This window comes from Cutaneotrichosporon cavernicola (genome assembly GCF_030864355.1).
Source record: "Cutaneotrichosporon cavernicola HIS019 DNA, chromosome: 4".
Classification (NCBI taxonomy): Eukaryota; Fungi; Basidiomycota; class Tremellomycetes; order Trichosporonales; family Trichosporonaceae; genus Cutaneotrichosporon; species Cutaneotrichosporon cavernicola.
Genome location: NC_083396.1, coordinates 2,072,995 through 2,088,489, shown reverse-complemented (window position 1 = coordinate 2,088,489; position 15,495 = coordinate 2,072,995). Strand labels below are relative to the sequence as shown.

At 58.2% G+C, this 15,495-nt stretch overlaps 7 protein-coding genes across 7 annotated transcripts; 4 read left to right on the top strand and 3 right to left on the bottom strand.

Moving 5' to 3' along the window:
- Window positions 1-15: 15 nt before the first annotated feature.
- CcaverHIS019_0408090 (uncharacterized protein) lies at window positions 16-1,374 on the top strand (the record flags this gene model as incomplete). The annotated part of the gene is made up of 6 exons (XM_060600685.1): window positions 16-157; window positions 196-249; window positions 390-612; window positions 677-825; window positions 879-1,112; window positions 1,175-1,374. 6 exons carry the CDS (start codon window positions 16-18, stop codon window positions 1,372-1,374), a joined length of 1,002 nt encoding a protein of 333 aa, XP_060457254.1.
- Window positions 1,375-1,650: 276 nt separating this feature from the next.
- Window positions 1,651-2,795, top strand: CcaverHIS019_0408080 (uncharacterized protein; the record flags this gene model as incomplete). Its single annotated transcript, XM_060600684.1, has 2 exons — window positions 1,651-1,720; window positions 1,759-2,795. The coding sequence occupies 2 exons, from the start codon at window positions 1,651-1,653 to the stop codon at window positions 2,793-2,795; spliced, it is 1,107 nt and encodes a 368-aa protein (XP_060457253.1).
- A 1,178-nt stretch (window positions 2,796-3,973) lies between these two features.
- On the top strand, window positions 3,974-5,357 carry DGA1 (uncharacterized protein; the record flags this gene model as incomplete). The annotated part of the gene is made up of 4 exons (XM_060600683.1): window positions 3,974-4,179; window positions 4,214-4,455; window positions 4,491-4,664; window positions 4,786-5,357. The coding sequence occupies 4 exons, from the start codon at window positions 3,974-3,976 to the stop codon at window positions 5,355-5,357; spliced, it is 1,194 nt and encodes a 397-aa protein (XP_060457252.1).
- Window positions 5,358-6,770: 1,413 nt separating this feature from the next.
- On the bottom strand, window positions 6,771-7,757 carry CcaverHIS019_0408060 (uncharacterized protein; the record flags this gene model as incomplete). Its single annotated transcript, XM_060600682.1, has 1 exon — window positions 6,771-7,757. One exon carries the CDS (start codon window positions 7,755-7,757, stop codon window positions 6,771-6,773), a length of 987 nt encoding a protein of 328 aa, XP_060457251.1.
- Window positions 7,758-8,927: 1,170 nt separating this feature from the next.
- On the top strand, window positions 8,928-9,828 carry CcaverHIS019_0408050 (uncharacterized protein; the record flags this gene model as incomplete). The annotated part of the gene is made up of 4 exons (XM_060600681.1): window positions 8,928-8,946; window positions 8,980-9,067; window positions 9,253-9,518; window positions 9,767-9,828. The coding sequence occupies 4 exons, from the start codon at window positions 8,928-8,930 to the stop codon at window positions 9,826-9,828; spliced, it is 435 nt and encodes a 144-aa protein (XP_060457250.1).
- A 722-nt stretch (window positions 9,829-10,550) lies between these two features.
- On the bottom strand, window positions 10,551-11,783 carry CcaverHIS019_0408040 (uncharacterized protein; the record flags this gene model as incomplete). The annotated part of the gene is made up of 1 exon (XM_060600680.1): window positions 10,551-11,783. The coding sequence occupies one exon, from the start codon at window positions 11,781-11,783 to the stop codon at window positions 10,551-10,553; it is 1,233 nt and encodes a 410-aa protein (XP_060457249.1).
- A 1,589-nt stretch (window positions 11,784-13,372) lies between these two features.
- Window positions 13,373-15,293, bottom strand: CcaverHIS019_0408030 (uncharacterized protein; the record flags this gene model as incomplete). The annotated part of the gene is made up of 2 exons (XM_060600679.1): window positions 13,373-15,138; window positions 15,182-15,293. The coding sequence occupies 2 exons, from the start codon at window positions 15,291-15,293 to the stop codon at window positions 13,373-13,375; spliced, it is 1,878 nt and encodes a 625-aa protein (XP_060457248.1).
- Window positions 15,294-15,495: the final 202 nt, after the last annotated feature.

Here is a 15,495-nt window from a genome sequence, read left to right as displayed (position 1 = left end):
ACCCTATCGTTCATCATGGCGACCAACCTCACCGTCGACGACTTCGACCCCCTGGTGGTGTACAGCAACTACGACCACTGGTCGACTCCGAACCCGCAGGACAACCCGACGTGGTGGAAAGCGGGTCGCAGCGTCACCAACAGCACTTGGCACCAGGGTGAGTGGTGTAGTATCAAGAGAAGGGACTGATCTCAGCGACGTACCATTACACCGGGGTCGTGGGAGCGCAGGCGTCATTCAACTTCACGGGTACGTACGAGGCAGTGCCTTTTCGACGTGGAGGGCTCCTTTGGATTGTTGTCCAAGCATGAGAAGCGGAGAGCTGGCGTGGCATGATGTGCACTCCCGCCACGCAGACTGTTCGCTTCACCGACCTCCGCTGATCCCAGGCTCGTCGATTGCGGTGTACGGCGGGACTGGCGCCACTGGTAGTATCTACACCGTCTCGCTTGACGGGAACGTGGCCAACCTCCAACTCACCAACAGTCCGGGCCGCACGCTGCTGTATGACGCCAAGGTCACCGACGGAGCGCACGAGCTCATCATCGTCAACGGTGGCAGCGGCCTGCTGCTGGATCTCTTTGTCGTCGGTCTCACCCTAGGCGGAGAGGGGTGAGTATTTAGGGTAGAGGTGACATTGTACAGGGAATAAGGAATGTTGACTTGTTGACACCAGTGTTACTCTGTCCAACACGACACTCGACGATCGTAACCCCAGCATCGCGTACCTGGGCAATTGGACGCAGCAGGCCGGGCCCAACTTTCATTCGGAAACGAGCACGTACACATCCGGTCCGGGGAACGCTGTGTCGCTCATTTTCTCTGGTACGAGTCCTTTCACCTCTTCAACCCAGCTCAACCCCATATCCTAACCCCAGGTTCCGCGGTCTACGTGTATGGCGACCAGGTGAACGACCACGGCGACTACACCGTCACGCTGAACGGCTCGGTGGTGGGACAGTATACCGGTCGCTCGGGCTGTGGAGGGGGTTACGCCAAGGCGTGCGAGAAGCTGCACGGCCTCAAGTTCTTTGCGAGCGGCTTGTCGGATGGGACGCATGCGCTGCGTATCGAGAATGGCGGTCCTGCGGAGGGGAACAAGTCGTTCTTTGGTGAGTGCGCAAGAGTGCTGCGGAATGCTTGCGTTGGCCTGGCGCACGGGGCCTGACGCTAGACCTCGACTACGTCGAGTACACGGTGTCGAGCGGGTACTCCTCGGGAACGGGTTCGGGAGCAGCATGTACCTCAGGCACCTGTTCGGCATCAGCTCCGTCGCCCACAGTCGCAGGCTCGTCCGGTGCGAAGAGTGCTGCGGCGCCAGTTGCACTGCTGTGCGGTGTGCTCGCAGCATGGTTTGCCAAGACCTTCCTTTAACCTTGCCCTTTAGTTGTGATTGAAACCAGTGTCATTGTATCGCTGCGCGAATGCGCGAACACTGCTTGTACCCAATTCATGTGTATGCATCTCTTCATGACTTCTTCCGACAGGGTGACAGAATCAGGGTGGCCACGTCCAAGTCTGTGCGGTGGCGATGCCACAACATTCCACGCTGCAGCCCCGTCCGTCCACAACATTCATAAGGCATTCATTCTTCCACGTCGTCCATCAACCCTCACATGGCCTCACATCCGTTACATCAACTCACCCACAATGGTCGAAGCTCTCTTCCGCGTCTTCATCGAGCGCAGGATTGGGCTCATGGATTCCGTCTCAGCGAAGAGTAAGGCACTCTGAGCTAATCCAGCCAACTGACCACAGAGCCTCTCCCATCTCCTCCCGCAGTCCACTGCCCATATCCTACCGCCAATGCCCCAACCTTCCAATCCCACCCTAACCATCCTCTCTCGGCGTCCTACCCACACATATCCGAGACTATCATCAAATACCTCCCGCACACAACTCGCTTGGCCCTCCGGTCGACATGCAAAGCGCTTGGTCATGCCGTGGACGTCATCTTCGTCCGCTCCCTCACCCTGGAGTCCTCGGGGTTGCGCTGCCCGTCCGGCCGCGTCCCGATCCGCGACCTCACCGCCCGGCCTGAACTGCACCGCTTCGTGCGCGCCCTGGACTTCAGCCCTCTTATCGAGTCGCACTCACTCATCGAATCCGCCTTCGCCCTCATCCCGCAACCGTCCACACTCCCCGGCCTTCAGATTGTACGGAGCTCGGCTGAGAGGGCTCTTGCACGCGCCGAGACGGCACCCACGATTGTGCGCGTGTTCGAGGCGACGGTCTCCAACCCCGGAGGCTGGTGGACACCGTGGAGGCTACAGGCGAGGCCGTTGCCACGCTGTGAACGGCTCGTCCTGCTCATCTTATACCACGTTGAGCTTGACATACGGAGTGCGCAGCTCAGCCCCCGCTTCTGGACCTTCCCTCCAAGCGTAAAGGAGGTCGTGTTACACGTCCGGCCTCACCCGAACCCTCCCAAAGGATTGGTTGTGAGTCGCGCCCAACCAGATAACGGGTTCGAGAGGTGGGCTCGGCTCCTGGGTATGCTCAGTGTCTTGGCCGCCAGCAAGGTTCCCCGGGTCGTGCTAGTTGGGACGCAGGAATGGGACTCGGCGTGGATTATGGTCCCACATACCGAGAACAAGGGATTCGAGGAGGCCTGGAAGGGGGCGTACGTCGCACAAAAGGTATGCGGCGGGATGGATGAGGAGACGGCCAAGGTGGAGATGGAGGAGCGATTCAGGTTCCCTACGGAGGAGGAGTATCGGGTGGAGGTGGGCCAGAGGGCCTGGGCCGTCGAGACAGCGGCGAGTCTGGCCGATTTGGAGGAGGGTGTATTGTAACCGGGTCAGAATGGCTCGTACCGTTGTAGACTGATGCGCCTGAGGTATACAGGCAGTAGTTTGTAGTTGGGTGGTCAACGAACAGAGGGACGTCTTTGTCACGGGGCTGCTTCCATTGTGGGTGGACTAACGGCTTGCGTGGTCGACGCGAGTGAGTGTTGCTCCAAATCGTCAAGGCGTCGAGCTCGGGGTTCCCTGAATGTCAGTTGACGGGGCTGGGGAAGGTGGTGGTCTAACGAGCTGGATGAGCGACAAACCATTTCTCGCCTGGTCCCTGTGCTCTGGCGTTTACGATCGGGTAGTGCATCGCTTGGTCTAAGAATTGAGGAGATTGTAGATGGAGGGGAATGATTAGAGGATGAGAATGAGAGTGGGTGAGTGTGTCAAGTGAAGATGAAGCAGAGAGTGTGTCGGTACAGTCGTCCGACTGGCCAAAGAGCACAGGCGACCTTGCCTCATACGTCCGTGTCATCCTGGCCCCTAGGTGTGAGGATGTTGCCCCTGCTAGCTGCTCGCGACCAATCAGTCAATGTGAAAAAGAGATTGAGTGAGCTTTGTGTTTGATGGACCTTGAGAGTGATGTTACGAAAAGAAGCAACAGCCGCTTATCACGGCAGATGCATCGTAGCTTTGGACCCCAGACGCACGTTGGTTCGATTCCCTGCGCGTGCACCGTTCCTAACCATTTTGGCAATCAAAATTTTCTGACCTCCTTCCGCTGTACCTATCATCTTGTTCTGCATTTCACTGTTCACTCCACATCTTGACAAGACCCTTATGATACATGCACATGGAATGCGCATATATAGGCTGAGGCGGAGCAAAGGGAATGACATTTTATGCGTCATGCGTCATGTCGGCCGCCGGTGACTTTGGGCGGCCGTGCGTCTACTGTACTTGAGCCCTTTAGGGTATACGTGCCTAGGCCAGAGTGCCAGAGATCGGAGACGAGATCGGCCTAAAGAGGCCGTTTTGCCGATCTCTCCAACTTTAAGAGGGGCGCGGCATGAACGGCCGCTTCTTTCAACTCTTTATGACCAAATAATCATCTGGACTTTCAGAACAGATCTCTCCTTCACACTCACTCACTCTCTCTCACACATTCCCTCCCTCTCCTTTATCAGGACAAGGCCCACGCTTGGGCATCCCCCACTTTCCCTATTCTCCTCAACGCCACCATGTCAAAGCTCATCGACCCCATCGCCTCAGTCGAGGACGACACAAAATCGCCGGTCAGCGTACCCTCGTCTCCCAAGGACAGCCCGCGCACGCCGATTGTTGCCCTCAAGCACAAGCATGAGGACAAGCCTCTGAGCAGATCCTCTAGCCTCCTCGACATGCTCCACCTCAAGGACGTGCACATTCCCACCCCTCCAGCTGTCAAGTGAGTCACCGTTCCCATCGCTGCTGACGTCAAGATTCGCACCGCTCAATGTGCCCCGGCACCGGCGACTGCAGACGGCTGTAGTCGCGACCTGGGCATTCATGATCCCCATCTGCCTGACGGTGTTCTACGGGAGTTTGATCTTCTCCAAGTGGCTGCGACCCCTCGCAGTTGCGTACGCCATCTGGTTCGTCCTGTTTGACCGCGCGTGGGTCCACCGCGGTGGACGGAGGCAGGAGTGGATCCGCCGCTCCGCGTTCTGGAAGAACTTTGCTGGTGAGCTTACTCACTCTTAAACAAGCTGACAGCAGCCTACTATCCCATCACAACGGTCAAGGAGGCCGATCTCCCTGCAGACGGCAAATACGTCTTCGGGTACCACCCTCACGGCATCATCAGCATGGGTGCTGCGTGCACGTTTGCAACCGAATCGACGGGCTTCTCGGAGTTGTTCCCCGGCGTCGTCTGCCATCTCCTTACGCTTGGTGAGTTGTCGGCCTGGAGTGCTCTTTCCCACGCCGCGGAATGCGCATACCGCGCCGCCGTGTCGTCAGTCCGGTGACCCTCCTCTCATGCCTCTTAGTCCTCTTTCGGCGCTAACACCAGACGCCAACTTCTGGATCCCATTCTACCGCGACATCCTCATGGGCATGGGCCTCTCGTCCGTCAGCAAGCGCAGCTGCCGCTCGATCCTCAAGATGGGCCGCAGCATCTGCATTGTCATCGGTGGCGCTTCCGAGTCACTCTACGCATACCCTGGCACAAATGACTTAACGCTCAAGAAGCGCCTTGGCTTCATCAAGATTGCGATCCGCGAGGGCGCCAGCCTCGTGCCCGTGTACGGCTTTGGCGAGAACGACATCTACGAGCTCCTGCCAAACGAGAAGGGCACAATGACGTACCGTTTCCAGAAGTGGTTCCAGAGCACGTTTGGCTTCACGGTTCCCTTGTTCCACGGCCGCAGTGTGTTCACGTACAATTACGGGCTGATGCCCTACCGCCGGCCAGTGACAGTCGTCGTCGGCTCGCCCATCGCCGTCAAGCAGATTGACAAGCCGACCGACGAGGAGGTGCAAGCCGTGCACAAGGAGTACATCGAGGCGCTGCAGGCCCTCTGGGACAAGTACAAGGACAAGTACGCCAAGGACCGCAAGAGCGAACTCAAGCTCGTCGACTAAGCGTGCGGACTCGCCTTCGTCGTCGCTCACACCAACGCATAATGTCTCAACACGCGCATACGACCCTCGGCCAACCATAGATGTATAGATGTAACCCTTACCGGATTTACTTACCGCAGACCGTCGAACAGGCCTGCCGAGGGCGGTACGCAGACAGCTTGAAGCTCTGACTGACGGTGGCATCTCAGCTGCGACGCCGCGACTGACTGGCGACGAAAAGGGATCTAACTCGGTTCATTCTGGCGTCACGAATGTGCGACAGTTCGGACCACGAGTGTCACTCCGCTTCAGACGGTTTCGACACCGCATGGAGCGAACGAGCAGATAAAGCCCGCGCTGTCTCCTCAAGGATGGTGTCGTTGGTGAAAGTGGAACGCGGCTTGTGAATTGCCCGCTCAAGCTCGCCGCCACTGCCATCCATCGGCGTCTGATCAATGTCACAGTTTCGCCTGAGAGGCTAGCTGGCACAATGCGAAAGCCCAAAACCATGAGAGTGTCCCAACTACACGGCCATATGATCCTGGACGCAGACGCATGATGAGCCAGGGAAGGTGGGGATGAATGCGAGAGGGAAAGGTCGGGCGCCATCGGTCACAGCGCCACCGCCGCCACCACTCACGACTGATCAACATGACTCTCCCGCCTGACAAGACAGATAACCATCTCCCCCTCTTTTCACTCTCCCTCCCAACCGGCCACGTTTCCGGAACTGGTCGACCGCATCGTTTCGTTTCCCACGGCTACCACACACAACACCGCCTTAACCCTTCTCGCGCGTTCACGCAGCCTCCCAGAGCCAAAAGGAAGCTGTTCTCCACCAGGGAGTTGAACCCTGCTCTTTCGCGGTCATGCCGACCTCCTCGACTTTGATCGTCGAGGTGATTTCCGGCTGCTCTCGACTGAGAGGCGAATATACTAACCGATATACTAGTGAAGAGGCTTGAAAAGCTCTTTGTCGAGGTCGTAAATTGCCTCGAACCCTAACTTCTCCAGCTTGCTGGATGTGAGGCCAACGGACCGGTCCGCGTGGGACATGGTGAGACACGCACGGTCATGGCGCAGCTGTGGCGTGTGGGGAGCTCCAGAAGGATCTCGCTAGAGGCTGTTGTGCATGTCGCTTGCTTGGTCGGTCACCGAGGAGCCCATGCCTCGACAGCGTGCTGCATAGACCTGGGAGCATGCATCAGGTGCTTTAGCTATGGCTGCTCGAGCTCTTGGTCTATGGCACAGTGTACGGTGCGCTTCAGTCGTGACGACGAAGGAGAGATGCAGGGCTTCATCCGGATGGCGTCGAACCGAGGCCATGGTGGACATTCCGTCTCCCGGAGCAGGCGCAGCCCTTATGCGACGGCACGCACCGAGGGGACCAACGACGCAGCCCCACGCAACAGAAGGAAGTGCGCCGCGACGCGCTCACAGTACCCACAGTGTCCCTGACCCGCGGCGGACGAGGCGCTCGCCAGGCTGTCGCGGCCAGTCGTAGTGGAGAGCCGCATCGGACCCGAGCTGGGCGCGGTACTCGTCGTGCGTGACGAACGAGACTGACATGGTTGGCACCGCGACGTCCTTGTCCCCGGCAGCTCGGATAGCGCTAGCGCGTGGCTCCTCCGCGAGCTCCTCATTATCCTCCAGTCCATCCACAACGACCGTGATGTGGTACTTGTCACCGCCATGATCTCCGTACAGGATCCAGTAGCCCACGCGCTTGAGCACCTGCGCGGTCATCTTGCGGCGATCACATGCCAACTCGGGCCCCGGTCGGTCAGGCGAAATGATGATCGTTATCTCGGGCGTCGGTTTGAAAACGGGGAAGATGTAGCTTAGTGCCAAGAGGCGGAAGAACTCGTTCCGCCGCGCATCGTACTTCAGATGAAGCATCGTGCTGGTCTTGGGCCCCTCAACACGCGTCTCCCGTCCTCCTCGCTGCTTGGTTGTACTCACGTCCACGAAGGAAATGAGGCGCGCCTTGGGCCACCGCCATTCCAGAGCGGGGTACGCGCCGCGGAAGGCGACGAGGCGTATCGTGTTCGGCTCGAAGAGGTCCAGGATGGGGGTGGGAACGGGATATTCGGATGCCGAGGCGCCCTGCCACGATATGTCGAGGTTGTTGGTGTATTTAAATGGCGGTGGGAGGAGGATGGCGTTGGAGGGCGTGCCGTCACGCGACCACGACCAGAACGGCCAACGCACGCCGTGCGAGCATACTGCAAACCCACCCGCGGTGGCGCCGTCGGTCGTGTACGCTGCGCGCTCGTACACGTGCACATGGTTGAAGAGGATCCGGTCGACCACAGTGCGATGGTAGCGCGACACGCCGCGCCAGGTGCACAGGCCGTCCAGGCTGGACGCGCGCACGATCGTGTCCACGAGGTCCGGGAAGATGGTGCTGTCGAGCAGCATGTGGGATAGGAGTAGAGTGCGAGAGTGTTGTGATGAGGGAGCTGGGGTTGAGGGAGGACGGGTGAGCGGATGTGATGAATGAGTGAGCGAGTGAGTAGTGAGCAGATGTGGGACGAGATTGTGGAATGTGAGGGGTGATCCGACAGGACCTGGGCCTGTGAGCGGGTTAGAGCTGCTGTTTGGTACATGTGCCTTCCAGATTGAGCGAGCACCACTCGACCAATGTCGCGATCACCCTTATCGCGTTGCCCCGACTCGGACATGGGCCGCCGAGCGGTGCGAGTGACAGGCCGAGGCGGCCATCTCCGACCGACTTGTCACCTGCTCCCGCCAAAATCACTCTGCGTCACTCAGCGTCACCATATCCACCATCTATGCCATCGCTTGCGCACGGCATGCAGAATCCGCTGCTCCTCGCATGGCACCTCGCACCTATCCGTGTGTGGCAGCCTCTCTCCCTCCGTAACCTTGTGTCTGGCGCTGGAGCGTCCTCGCAGCTCAATCCGACCTTCCTCGCCGTCCAAGGGTCAGAATGAGTGAGTGCTGCTAACGGATGTGCAGACGTCCAGCATGTCACATCCTCAAGTCCCAAGGCTGCGGGCGATGGCACACGAGGGGGGACGAGGAAGGCAAGTCAGTCGAGTCAGCCGAACACCATCATCCACGTCACCCACCCCTGTCTTCGTCTGACACGTCGCACTCGCTTTGAATGTGACCTAACAGCGTCTTCGAGCCCGGTAACCTCGAGTGCGCTTCCCTAGACTCGATGACAGGCTGACAACGCCAGGAGAGTGACGGTCGGGCTTGTTCCTGTCTTCCGTAGTGTTGACGTTGGGTCTGGTTGGGCTCAGTTGCGTTCTCCGTTGATGGGCAGCGTCTGAGGCTCTTGGCTCCATTGTAGGGCTTGTGATGCTTGCCCAGGGCCAGGGAGGTCGAGCGGCGGACTGTGGACAGGAAGTGAGGTGAAGAGTGAAGTGCGAGATGGGAACATACCTTCCTCGCCAACATCCGCACCTTCGTCCATATCCCCCCAGAAGAGTCCCACTCGTTCTTGTCCCTCCTCTACGGATGAGTCTCGCCCACAACGACGACGCACACTTACACCCGTCACCGTGTTTCTCTTCTTAACGTTCTCCAACTTGTTCGACATACTCTCGGTCTCTGGCAACCATGACCAACGGCCACCAGGGTATGTCCATTCGTGTTGTCTGCTAACCGTCAGACAAACAGCAGACGCCTGCCAATGACGCCATCCCTGACAATCTCGTCTCTAAACTCCAGGATTGCCCCGTCTTCGACGTCAATGAAAAGTACGGGCTCGAGATCTTCGGGCTTGAGATCCCTTGGCGCCTCTTTCGCTGGCGCCACCAACGCTGAGGTCCTGCGCGTGCCGAACGTCGACCTTGCTCTGTTGAAGCCCCTTCCACACTGTGGTGCTCAAGGCCCCATGCCACCCCAACCCCAACAAACCAAGTGACTGGCTGCTCGGGCTCAGCCTCTCTGGCCCCCCGGTTACGGACGGCCCGAAGCGCATCGTCGCCAACGTCTCGTATCTCTGTTCCAACCAGATATTTGCGCCCACCGTCGAGTCCCAGGTCCCCATCGAGACTCCACCTTCCATCGAGGAGTTCGCGTTCCACTTCAAGAACATCGACCCCGGCTACAAACGGTCCCGCTGCGTCGTTGGACACGTCTTGCCCGGCGGCAGCATCTATAATCGTCACGGCGCCACCCTTCACAGCGCCGATCCCCAACTTCGAGGTAAGTAGTTCCTCCACTTTATCGAGATCCCTCAACCGGAGAATGTCATCAGCACCTTCGACCAGATCGCGAAGATGTACGGCAGGGCGGTCAAGAAGCGGGACAACCCCAAGCTGAAGCTCGCCGTCGTAGGACTCGTCGAGCCCGACGAATTGCGTGCCCAGGATACCCAGGACGATGTCATTTTCGGCCCCAAGCTCGCACGGCTCCCATTTGGCAAGACCGGTTGGCCTGTCACTCACCCTCAGCGCCCACCGTTATGGGAAGCCCTTGTTGGCAAGGCCAAGTTGTCAAAGAGGGTCATGCATAAAGGCGTAGGGTGACATCCCAAAGTTTGGTCCCGCGGTGGAGGTCCATTTTGCTTCCGCGGCGAGGTCCACTACATGAGGTCTGGTCGAACAGAGTTCTTTTGATGTCACCCGCCAAACGAATTTAATTGCGATTCAAAAGTCATACAGCGACATCCCTGGAGCTTCATCTATCTCCTCATATCTTTAAATGGGAAAGATTCGATTATTTCTTGTTTCACGACGTTTCCACTTCATTCATATGAATATTCCATCGGAAACAAAAATATTCTAATCAATGCTCCAGTCTCTCTGGGATAGGTGTTGGGGACATTGTACGATCTGTGGTGCGGTTTGGAAGCCAACGCGGTTCGTGGCGGCGTCGGTAGAAGTTTGGGTCGGTCAACGGCTGGGCTGTGTCTTGAGCGCCGGGAGTTGACTCGGTTCCGGTTCTAGGACTGTTGTTGACTCTACGTAGATACAATGGGGCCAACCATTAGCACCTGAATTGTTATGGAGCAGCCATCGGTTTCCTGACATGGCCAACACCAAGTGTCCTCCTGAGAGGACGTGGTCCCCGTCATAGCGTGCCAGATAACATCCCATCCGGTAGAGGTGAGTGTGGAACAGATACTTTCTGGAAGCCACTGTACGAGCTTACACTGTGCAGCGACTTCATCGAATGTATGTACATGGCGGAGACTGCTGATTCTTCTACCTGATTCGGTAGCCCCACTCCCCTACCCTAAATCTGCCCGCTAAAGCGCAGCTTGTAGTACTTTGACTGCCACAGCCGTGTGAGGGCAGCCTGGCGCTCGAGTCTACTCCTGTACTCAGCCGCCTCACGGTGGAGAATGTCATACTTTGACTGCCACTTCTTGAACAGGGCAGCGTTGTGGCTTAACTGTCGCTGCGTCGCGGTCTCCTCCGTTGAGGCCTGGGCGGGCTTGGTGCGTAACGCTGCGACTTCTGCCCCCATCTCATTGCATTTAGTCTGCAACACCCTCGCCGTCGTGTCCCCGTCCATGCACATCAACGCTTCTACGTCCGTAGTCTTGGCGTCGAGATCGGCTCGAAGAGCCGCAACTTCGGCCTCCTTTGCGTCGTACTTGGATTGCCACTGGGCATCCACATCAGCCGGTAACTTGCCGGCATTGGCCTCCCTCTCTTCCGTGAGGGTCTTCTGGGTCTCGAGCTTTACACGGAGGGCCTTTATCTCCTCAACAGCCCCGTGGATCTGCGCGTTGGCGAAGGTTGTGTTCTCGACTAGGCGGTTCTTCAACTTTGTGACCTCGGCAGCCTTGACCTCGCATTGGGCGCACTCCTCCACGTTGGCTCTGACCCACGTAGCGGGTTGCGAGCGGAGTTTGCCTACCATCGACCGAGCCTCGTCGAGGTCCGCGTGGATCATCCTGGCCTTGTTCGCCTTGGGAGCCAGCTTTGCCTGGCGAGCCTTTACCTGCGAGGCAAGCTTGTCGTGCCTGGACTGCCACTGGCGCGCTGACTGTCCGCCAGCATGCTGCTCGCGCAACCGCTTATTCTCGTCCGTCAAGCGCTCATTCTCCTTCAGCAGGGCTGCACTCTCTCGCAGGATTACACCTGTTTCGCCGACCAGGGTGCGGAGAAACCGCATCTCTTCGAGATCGTGTGCCATCGCGTGGCCCTCAATAACCAACTGGTCAACGTACCTATTCTTCCCCGCAAGCTGGATACCGAGGTCCTGGTTCACGCACATCTGCGTCGCGAGTTGGGGGCGGGTGTCATTCTCATGCTGCTGGGTGTCAACGTCACTCAGGCCAGTGACGCTCTCCTCGTCGATAATTGACAACTCGCGGAAGTGCACGACATCAACGGGCTGGGGCTTATCCCCAGTGGGCAGGGTGCTGCCCTGGATGGGAGTGTAGATCTCCAAGTGGGTCTCCCCTGTCTGGTTGCGGGGTGTGGATTGAACCGGGTAGAGCGTGGGGGTTGCGAGCATGTCCGGTGTACGCCTGTCGCTGCTGAGAGATTCATGTCTGCCAGCTTCTGGCGTATGAAACGGGGCTGGAAAATCCTTGAACCGCGAGAACACTCCAGAATGCTTGGTGGAGGGATACACCGCGCGGTCATGGGACGTGATAGCTGGAGCCGTGGTGGCCGAGCTTGCGGGAGCCTTGTCCTCGCTAGCAAGTGGCATGGTTGACCTCCCCTGGACAGGTGGAAGCAAGGCGTTTATCGAGACGAGATTACCGTCAATCGGAGAGACTAGATCAGCGACACCGGTCCACAACTTACTGTTGAGAAACGATGTGAATAGTGTGTCAGATGACATGTTGAGGATGTGACTGACTGTGAATTGGATGTGTCCTTTATGTGTGGGGTAGTGATCGAAGCACTCGACGGCATGGCCTCGTGTCGCCCGCCTTCGCGACTTCCCTCACATCATCCCCTTCCCATTGTCCTGCTAGCGTTCCGCCAAAATAGAGGTGCAACCTCCATATGTATATGTCGCACCAATGTGAACCCCTTTGCGTGTCTGATATAGATGTCGCGATCAGACAGGGCGGCGTTTCACCCTGGTGCGAGGATGTACTTACGGGTGACCCCTACAACTCTAGGCCAAACCCGCCCTCCGTCGCACAACTCGCATCGCGGACAGCAGTACCTACTGAACGACACGTCCCACAAAAAGCAGAGTATCATCGGCGAGATGGCCGAGCGGTCTAAGGCGCTGTGTTAAGGTGACTGTCCAATCTAACGAGAGTGTGATTTGGTCTACAGCATCTCCGCAGTCTTCGGACGTGGGTTCGAATCCCACTCTCGTCAACAGGGCATTCAGTTGCTCAGCCAACCCTTTTGGCTGTCAGGAGGCATTAGGAAGGTTGTGAGGTGAAGAGGAGGCACGGTGATCAGGCGAGCTGGGCTTTCTCATACCAAAGTGTCGGGAATCCACTACTCTGTCTGTCTCACCCAAACGCATCAGCCATCACCCGCCTTGCATGTATTCCCCTCCTGCACTCCTCGAGTCAGGCCTCTCTCCCCGTCATGCTTATATACTCGAGCTGTGGACGTTTGTTAATAAAAATTCGTAAAAACAAAACAAAATCATTGGTGAGTAGTGAGGGAGGCCAAGATGTGTGCAACTGATACAGTACAACCCCTCCATGATGATGATGTGACGGCTGCAGCATCGTTGCGCCTTGCTGCTGCGCCCTGTCGATGCGCCCTGTCGTCGCGACACACAATCGCGTTTCGCACCGGCCCTCCGCACCTCACCCCGTCAGCAACAGTGACGAATCGGCACTCTGCTCTGCACACCCTCGCATCCTCATTGCGCGGTTCTCGCCTAGCACCTTCCCATCGGGTCCACAGTGCGCACCCGAACATCAAACGGAGCCTGATGGGTGTGCGGGACGGCTCGCATGATTCATGATGCTCTGTATCAGCTCTACAATTGCTACTGTACGCTTGTTTTTTTTCACTCTGTGGGTCACTGCCCTAATAGATGCCGTTCAGGTGTCACTGGACTCACTTCGCCACAGCCTGCTGCCTTCTGCAACTCATCTTTGAGGCGATCACAGCCCGAATCTACCAGCCGTTGCCGTGTTTGTTGGCACGGTATCCACCAGCACGCGCGTCGCGAGGGTTGGTGCCTTTGCTGATCTCGCGAGGATCGACATCGTAGTCGCTCTCGCGGGATTTGGCACGGTGGGCATTCTCGCGATAGTTTGAGCGGTTTCCGCCAGATTTCCAGCCGCTCAGATACCCACCACCGCTGCGCCCGGTATAACCGTCGCGCGGCTTGACGGGGCGCCCTCCAGAGCCCGAGCGAGGCAGGCGGTAGTTAGGGAACTGAGGGAGAGGAGGGAAGGGGGCGTTGTGCCATTCCCTCGACTTGTTGCTGTGTAGGGAGGGCTGTAGAGAGGGCTCTGTGCTGACGAACGGTGCCGCAGAACCCGTGGACGAGGTTGCAGCCGCAGATAGAGGACGAGGCTTGTCAACGACCGGTCGCGGTTTGTGCACGGCGGACTGGGTCTTGTCAACAGTGATCTTGTCGGCGACGATCTGCGGCGCGTCCATGGTGGGCTGCGGCGTGTCGAAGGGCGCTGGGTGCCCAGCCATCCACTCTGACAGCTTGCGCTGGGCCTCGGTCTTGTCCGCCTCAGCCTGAGCGCGCGCAGCACGCTCCGCAGCGGCGGTGGTGTACTCCCCGTCGCGTTCTTGGCCCAGCTCCGTAATGGTGTGCCGGAGATTGGCTTCGACGCCACTGCGGTCCTGGCGCTCATTGGCGAGAACTGCAATGAGCTTGTCCTTCTCCTTGATAAGGATCATTTCCCGCTCGGCCGCCTCGGCCTGCGCGTTCTCGAGCTGGCTGCGCATGGTGTCGAGAGCCGACGTGAGGGAGGCGATTTCGCTGCTGTCGACCGTAGTCCCCGCGTGCTCAGGGGAGAGTTCATCCCCGGATAAGGGAGGCGTCGACGTCTGAGAGGCTGCCGCCCGCTTCTCCAGATGGAGGCGGACTATCTCGATGTCCGCCGCGAGGGACGCGACGGGCTTGGTCTGCTCAATGATCTCCTGAAGCACCTGGGCAGTGGTGTTATGGTCTTCACGGAGACCCTCAACGACGCGGAATGTGTTGACTGTGTGCTTGGTGTCGTTGAGGATGTCGTTAAGTGTGGGCAGGAGACAAGGCAGAGTGTCAACCTGCGCTGTTAAGCGGCTGGACTGCTCGGCGCGCATTTCGTCGAGCGTCGTCGTGAGAGACGCAAGTGAGGCCAGAGAAGCACTCTCTGCTGTGGACGCATTCTTCAGCTCTTCCATCATCTTCTGGAATAGGCCGAAGGCGGTGGACTGCACTTCGTGGGTATGCTGCTGCATCGTGCGCATGCTCTCCATGCCTGTCGAGACAGTTGTGACACGCGCCAAAAGAGAGGTGAGCATCGCTGAGAGCGACGCCACACCTGCCGTGTTGGCCTCATTCATCTGCCTGGTCTCGGCCAGAGCGTCCGTGACCATGGTCGTAAGCAACCCTAGTGACCCGATGGGGGAGTTGAGGAAGGGAAGAGTCTTGGGCTCCACCGCAGCGCGCATGCCATTAACGCTGTCGGCGAGCGAAGCCACGGTGGCGCTCAGCTCCGCAACATTGGCCGCGAGGAAGGCGAGGGTTGTGACCTGCAAGCCAACGGGTGTCGCGGTCCGATCGTTGGAGAGCGAGCGTTCCAGCAAAGCACGAGGGGTGGCCGGGTCGGTAGTGTTGCTGGACACGCCTGAAACGTCCTCCTCTCTAGCTGTGGTTGGAGTGCCCGCACGGAGGAAGGGGTGCGCAAAGCCGTCGTCGCTGAGGCGGCCGTAGGCTGCTATCATTAGCTGACTGGAATAATGTGAATGAACACGTACGAGAGTGCAGCAACGGGGCTTGCGAGCGCGACGGCTGTAGGGGAGGGAAGGTCGACGCACTGCGATACGAAGTCGAGATCGACGACGTGTCTGGGGATGCGTCCGGAACCATACTTGACGAGTTGACAAGTGAGTGAGTTGTATGAGAGAGGAAGGAGGAAGGAGGAAGGAGGAAGGAGGAAGGAGGAAGGAGGAAGGAGGATGTAGTGAGGATATGGAGAGGCCAGGTGACACAGTAAACGTGAATAGAGGAAAGGCAAAGTGAGTGGAAAGAGGAGAGAAGGTTAAAAAGAGTTGAGAGAGAGATGAGTAAA